Source organism: Alligator sinensis, unplaced genomic scaffold (assembly GCF_000455745.1).
Source record: "Alligator sinensis unplaced genomic scaffold, ASM45574v1 scaffold652_1, whole genome shotgun sequence".
In the NCBI taxonomy this organism is placed as follows: domain Eukaryota; kingdom Metazoa; phylum Chordata; order Crocodylia; family Alligatoridae; genus Alligator; species Alligator sinensis.
The window spans coordinates 2,834,544-2,841,692 of NW_005842010.1; the positions used below are offsets into that span (position 1 = coordinate 2,834,544).

Consider the following 7,149-nt stretch of genomic DNA (forward strand, 5'->3'; position numbering starts at 1 on the left):
GGCTCTGGTGGATGACAACAGAGCAAGTCTAGCCTGGCATGGGCTGGAGAAAGGAAGCCTGTGGCACACCCACCCTGGGCTGAGACTCCTGCACCCTGAGTATTATCTCCCAGCCTCCCGGGCCCTGTGAACATGGGCAGAGGCCTTGGTATCACCAGGCTGACCATGCAGCTCCTCCTGGCCCTTCCCCCACTCACGACCCTTTGAAATATTTTTGTGACCCATTTTTGGGTTGCAACCCACAGGGTGAGAAACGCTACTTTGTTACCCTGTCATTCAAAAATGTTTAAGCACTTGGTTAATAACAGAGGTGGTTTTCATACATGCTTAGTACTTCTCTCTTCTTCCAAAGAAGAGGAAAGCCCTTACAGGCTCAGAAAAACGATTGGTTGCCTTTTGGAGATGCTGATGCCTACAAATCCTTCTGTTGCTACTATAGCCAGCAGTAAGAGAGCCAGTACCCACCCTCCTGAAAGGGCAGATCACATTTATGCCAGGTGACTGAGACATGTTCCTTTGCAGTGCTTAAGCACTGCCCTTGAGCCAATGAGTTGTTCAGCTCTTATCGAACAGATTTCATCTGGGGTCAGAGGCTTCAGTGAAGTTTCAGTAACTCTTCCTTGGCTCCATGGGGTGTATTGTGTTTCACTTTGGCACTTGGGTATGCTGCTGGCTTCCAACTCTCCTGGTATCCGAGCTCTGTACAAGTGAACTGGATGCGCCCGATTTTGAAGTATGACTTCCAGGAGAAGGAGGAAACAGGCACATATAGCTACACAACGTACTTGGCCAACTGGCTAGCATTCTACTGGGGTACTTTTTTAAAAAGCTTAAATATTTTCTGAGACAACCAGCCTCAGCATGGTATATCAGGGCTGAATGAATCCAGTTGAACAGCATTTCAGAGAAGGAACGTGCCATTCTCAAGACCAGTAGAGTTATCATGAAAGTAATAGACAAGACAAATTCAGCTGGTAAATTCAACACAAGCATAGATCTTATGAAGCTGATAATAGCTGGATCTGCAGAGTCCAGGTGGATTTAAAACCCACCTCCAATTGCCTCATATTAGGATTTTTAAGCTGTGACCTTTACCCCACTTTCTAGTATGGTGCCCCCTTTTGATTATGTCAACACTACAGTAATGTAGGCAGAGGTGGAGGGGGAACATGGAGGAAGTGACAAGACTCCTCCCCGTCAGAGGCTCAGCTCATTAACATCCACAATGAGCAGCCTCCAGCTTGCCTGGGGCTATGGAATTTGCATCCACTTTCAAGCAGGAGTCCCACATGGCTGCACCTGCTGCCATGCCATCCAGCCCGTGCATCCCAGCCACCTCATTAAGAAGATCTGCTCTGGTATGCACAATCTATCCAACAGGAGCACCACACACACAGCACAACACAGAGCTCAGACCAGGCTTGCTTAATGCTATTGCCTCTTTTATTTAGAAAGGCTTCATTCCAACTACATAAATGAGAGATGCATTTCTAAGCCAGCCCTGCAGTCAAACTACATCACACAAGGCACAAGGGGAAGATTGTAAGTTAGTTTCACAGATAAGTTACCCTGCCATTTCACCCTCTGGCTTTCTCTCAAAACTGAAACAAAAAGACAATAGTGCAGGTAGGAAGCAATTTGCCATAGAAATGGCCTTCATTGAGTACCAGCCCGTTGTATCACAGGAGACATCCAGTCTCTCTTCTTCCACAAGACCTCACATAGTACTTTGATATTAGCCATATAAAATGCCTCAGACATTTTAAGGTTCCCCAGAAGCTCTGACAATGCTGGAAGAAGGGATGGGGAAATTCCACTGATTATTGCTGGAAACTAGATTTGAAAATTTCAGACAAGTTGAAGGAATGAGCAAAAGAAAAACAAAAAGAAAAACAAGAACAAAACCAAACCAAACCAACCACCCAAAACACACCAAGACAGGCTAAATAGGAAAGAGCCAATATTCCCTATCTTCCACAAATCCCACTCCTCCTTTTTGCCCCTTCATTTTCAGCATTTTAATAGCTGTCGCCAGTGAAATACACCATCTAATCCTTCCAGAATACCTCCCCTTAGTAGTGGGTGTTAAATTCAGTAAAGCATACCAATTCAGGAAAACTGGTTTCAGCCCAGGCTTATAGATAAAACAGGTGCCCAAGTATTTTCCCGAATAAGAAGTTCAATGCACATGCTTAAATGCCGTCCTAAATCAGGGCCTATCTTATCAGTTTCAAATGGGCAGCCTGTAGACATCTGCAAATTTAGAGATGCAGTGCAACAAAGTCATATTTTTATTTATTTCTCTTTGTTTTAGAGCAGTGGCATGGTGTTTACAAACATATCCCTTAATTAAGCATGTAATTTTCTATCCAGGGTGGGCTATATATCTAGTTTTTATTCACTGGGATTTTGCGAAGATAAATACAGTGGCTAAGTATTCAGAGCTACTACAGACTTATTAGATGTGTAACAAAGTGAACTATTTCACAGTCATAACAACAATAATAACCCATGAAGCAAAACACAAGAAAGAGATGGTTTTTGTTCACAGCTGTAGTCAAAGAGAAACCTTTTCTTTTTTGTTCTTGGCATCTTACAATTTCAGTCAAGCTGGATTATGTACTCTAGTTGCTAACAAAAAAAAGTGTAAAAATGACATAATAAAAAACATACTTTATGATATTATTTCAACATAGTCTGTGCAGTGGTTTCTCAAAATAGAGGTCTAGAAAATACAGTCACATTGTTCAACCTAATACAGAAGGAGTAAACTATGGAAAGTGAGTAACAAAAAAGGCTGTAGTAAAAATAATATAATACAAGAATGTCTGTAAAATTAGTTAGTTTTAAACAACTGAAAAAAAAAAAAAATCTTACTATAAGACAGTCCCAGCTACACAGTTACTGCATTTTTGTAGTAGCTGCATTTCCTACCACAGCACTGATTTTATTATTACTTATTTTTTAAATATAACTTAGAATGATAACGAGTTTGCCAACCAGCAGCACACTCAGAAATATTATGAATAAAGAAACAAAATAGCTTCACCATTAACATGGTCAGGAAAAAACAAAATACAGCAGCCAGTTGCATTTTAATTTCCCCTCATAACTGCTCCTCTCCCCCCCCACCATTTGTCCAGTCCTTTCCCTTCTTAGCAATGCTGATTTAGGAAGAGTTCCTGGCTATATGTTCAGCATATTAGGAATGGACATTCTTCCAACACAGACTTGGGTTACATATGGAGGAATGGTACTTTCTTTCCATAATCCAGTACCAAATCTGGAGCATCTTAAGTAGCAGCAAGCTCCAACAAATCAAGGAGAAACAGCAAAACAAAACAATCCGTCCAGGTGTTGTAAAGTGATTTATATGAAGAGTCCGGTATCTTCGAAAGATTCTGTCACTCTTGTCCTCAATTGATACCTAGGCCTAGGAAGTTGTGATTTAAATCTGATCTGTCAGATTTAAGAAGTTGCCCATTTTTTCTTGAGTAAGCTTGCTTTATATTTGCTGACATTATGTCCATCTCAACTGGCTGCACAGTTCCCATTATTTAAATGCCACTTGGTGTACAACCCCCCCCCCCAAACAAACGAACAAAAAAAGAACCACACACCCCCAAACCAAACATGCCCTTAATAATCATCTGTGTAACACAGCGGCAGTAGGAGCAGTATCCAATCTCGTATATTATACTCTGCCCAAAAGCGCTGACCTGAAAATGAGAGAAAGGGGAAAATAAATAAATAGAGACATTCATTAAAATGACGTAGATGATTTCAGATAGGTTGCCCTGGATAACGCTACCCACAGCTTGCTGGATTCTTATCATGTGAGGTATGGAAGATTCGCAAGACCAATATCTCTCTATTGTTTGTTTCTGTGCATAAATCAGCACAGCCTGTGCAGTGGCCACTGGTTTGCAAAGAAAAGAAATGGTCTTTACAAATGGCTTCAGTTTCCTGTCAGACTGAACTGTTACGCCTTCCATGATGCACAAGAAAGGTAACAGTGCCTACAAACAGGAACATCTGCTTATGAACAAAAAACTCTTATGAGCTCAAAGCCACAATATGCTTGTTAGTGTGTCTACCAGGAGGATGCTGCAGCATGTATCACAGTGGTTAGGATATTACATACAGGGATAACGTTATGCACCATAAGGTCACCAAGCAAGGGACTGACACAGAGAATGTGAAGAAAACAGGACCAGATGTGCATTCTCTCTTCAGTTATCACACCTCGAAAGAAGAGTATGGACAGACTAGAAGTTTAATAAAACATGCCTAGCAACTTTTCCTCTTTGCTTTCATTGCCAGGAAGGGTGAAGGAAGCTGCCAAGCAGCCCCTGTGGCTTAAGTGTGGACCTGAATTTGGCAAAAACCTTTATATAACGACAAGCTTAGCAGACACCAAGCTCCTGGGGCTCTGCATATCCTCAAGTGCTGTATTCAGTACACCTGTCATAAATCAGCAGTAGGAGGTGCATGAGACGCTCAATTTTATTTTTCAAACCTGGATGCCAAAGTAAGATGCTGAAGAAAGGCTACCTGGTTTCACAAATAGAGTGTGCCCCATTTCACTCCCCCCAAATCTCTCCTGAGTTTGTTGCCGAGATGCAAAAATAGGGCCAAATTGTTCAGGTAACGGGGGGGGGGGGCGCCATGGAAAAGAGGGCACAGAAATTAAGCTCACACCATTTGTGAAAAGAGAATGAGGATTCGGACAATTTTTATTCTAGGATGAGAGCAAGAAAGGAAACTACTGAATTGAAGAATTCTGCATTAGTTCTGAATCCCTGAGGGCCAAGATAGACAAGAAATGGCTGTGCTAATTCTTCCATGAAACCCAGGAGCTGAATTGGGTTTAAAGCTGATGCTATGTCCCATCTGTTGAAGAATGTAGTGTGCCATTTGGTTTTTAAAAACTGTCTCAGGCTAGAACTACAGCTCACTCCTGATTTATTGATGCCAGTGACCTTTGACACAAACCTTAGAGTCTTCCATCTGTCCTTTTCAATGTGATTCTCAGGCCCTTCGCTCTCATAGGAAGCCAAGTAAAGTGCTGCAATTGGAAAGAAAACAATGTCTTAGTGTTATGGGCATTTTCAAAATTGTTTGCTTCCCTGAAGTGCCCCATGGCAAAATAAACTCTTCATATTGCCCATTCATCAGATTATGGCTCCACAGTTCCATTAAAAAGCAGAGTTGCTCATAATTATATCCAAGCTATACTAAACAAAAACACAACAACAAAAAATGAGACCAAAGAGTTCCCTCAGGGAATAAACAGGGGCTAGTAAAACTTAAAATACATGAGGGCAGAAGCAAAACTCTTGCAAGAGAAAAAGGCTTGAGTTCAGAGCAATAGTGCTGTGTGACCAAGCAGTAAAGTCCCAATTTTACTTGCTAGAAGCATCACCCGAGTTAAAGCAGCTTTACAGGCAAAACCAATACACTTCACAATGTTTCTGTGGACTAGTTTCTGGATTTCAATTTTCATTTCTCAGATGTAGCTTTTCTTTAGGAATTGGGCCAAAAACTCACTTTTGAAACAGTTTGATAAGCAAATGTATGCCCTCCTGTTATGGTTTTTTAATCTAAGTAATTTATTTACGCAAATTTGGGATACATTCCAAGCCTAGGTCTTATTTTATCTAAGCAATGCCTGAACACAGGGAGACATTCAATAACAGCAGGCCCACAGTCCTTTTCTTACCATCCTCACTGAATATTGGGACAGTGAGCAAATACTGGAGGATTTTCCGATCCCTCTCAAACGGGCACTCCACCTGCTTCCAGGTCATGAATTCACTCACTTGTTTAGCCAGCTCCCAGAATTTCTGTACATGTACAGGTGAAACAAATACAAGATGCCAAAATAAGATAGTTGCATTATAGAGAAATTGAATCTAGTATTAAGACAATGAAAATCCTCCCACAGCTTTCATTCTGTAACTGAATACACCCAACAGAAAAAAACCCCATCTTTCAACGATTTCCTATCTGCATTGTCTTTTTAAGGCAAACTGGGGGCAAATATACAAAAATTACTGACATATTTGCAGGGTAAGTTATGAATTGAAATATTTTCTGAATGGCCTAAATTTTCCATGTCAATATTTGATCAATAATATGTTTTAACATTCCGAATCCAAGCGTTTTAATTTATTTACCCCTAAATGTATAGATTTCCCTTCATGGAAAAATAAGTCAAAATGGTCCTTTTGTCATGTACTATTTGGTAGAAAATGGTGCTTAGCTTAAAGCCAGTGTTGGAAACCTGGATTAGGTGTTAGAAGCGCACTGTTGTAGAAAACGGTCTTGAAGCGAATAAATGTATTCATATCCAACAATAATGTTGTACACAAAGAAACTCTAAATTGCAATTGTTGTTTGAGAATATAGGTATGATCACAGTATAGTAAAGTAGAAGCCGAAAAGCCTGATTTCTACCCTTCTGCTAACAGAACAAAGCCAGCAGGCAATGTATTGTAGTGGTCAGGAAATGTTCTTCCATGAGAATTTAAGACCTTTTAAGGGAATTTGTCTAAATTTGTCAACTTTTCAGCTCCCTATTGAGCTCCCACAAACAGGAGTTCTTAAGCATGCTAACAAAAAAAGAAGCATTATTATAGAAGTATAGCAACTGACATATTCCTAACACATGACTCAGTTTTAACAAAACAGAAAAATGCAAATCAACTCTAGTAGCAATCAGAGATCCTGGTTTTTCCCCGATAAAAAAATTGAGAAGTCTCTGATAAAACCTCAAATCCCATGATTAAAATTAAAGCCCCGCCCCCAACAGCCCCCCTGGGCCCTGCTGGTGCCCCTCACTCCCTCCACAGCAGCCCCCCAGCCCCCCCAACACATACACACCCCAAAAGGTAAGTGTGTGTGGAGGAGAGGAGAGGGAAGGGCAGATTGAAAATGGGTCGGGGGCGGTCTGTGCCTGCTCCCAGGAGCAGGGCCGAGGGCAGCAGTGCCCTTCTGTGGGCCACGCACACACACAAGCTGCCGGGGGGGGGGGCCCGCGCCCCCCGCCACCACACCACCACAGCTGGGCTCCACGGGCACAGCTTCACAGCCACATGGCTCTGCAGACAAGTAGCGGAAGGCATGACAGTAGTGGCAGGGGGGGCC

General features: G+C 41.8%; 1 protein-coding gene across 1 annotated transcript in view; it reads right to left on the reverse strand.

Annotated features, from left to right (window-relative positions):
• Positions 1-1,405: 1,405 nt before the first annotated feature.
• The window catches only part of RASGEF1B (RasGEF domain family member 1B), a 44,359-nt gene continuing 38,615 nt past the window's right edge, over positions 1,406-7,149 (reverse strand). Inside the window, exons 12-14 of the mRNA XM_025201978.1 lie at positions 5,723-5,846; positions 4,996-5,068; positions 1,406-3,719 (exon numbers count right to left, since the gene is read on the reverse strand). Coding sequence (XP_025057763.1) covers positions 3,695-3,719; positions 4,996-5,068; positions 5,723-5,846 — 222 coding nt within the window. The 3' untranslated portion in view covers positions 1,406-3,694. The remainder of the gene's footprint in view (positions 3,720-4,995; positions 5,069-5,722; positions 5,847-7,149) is intronic.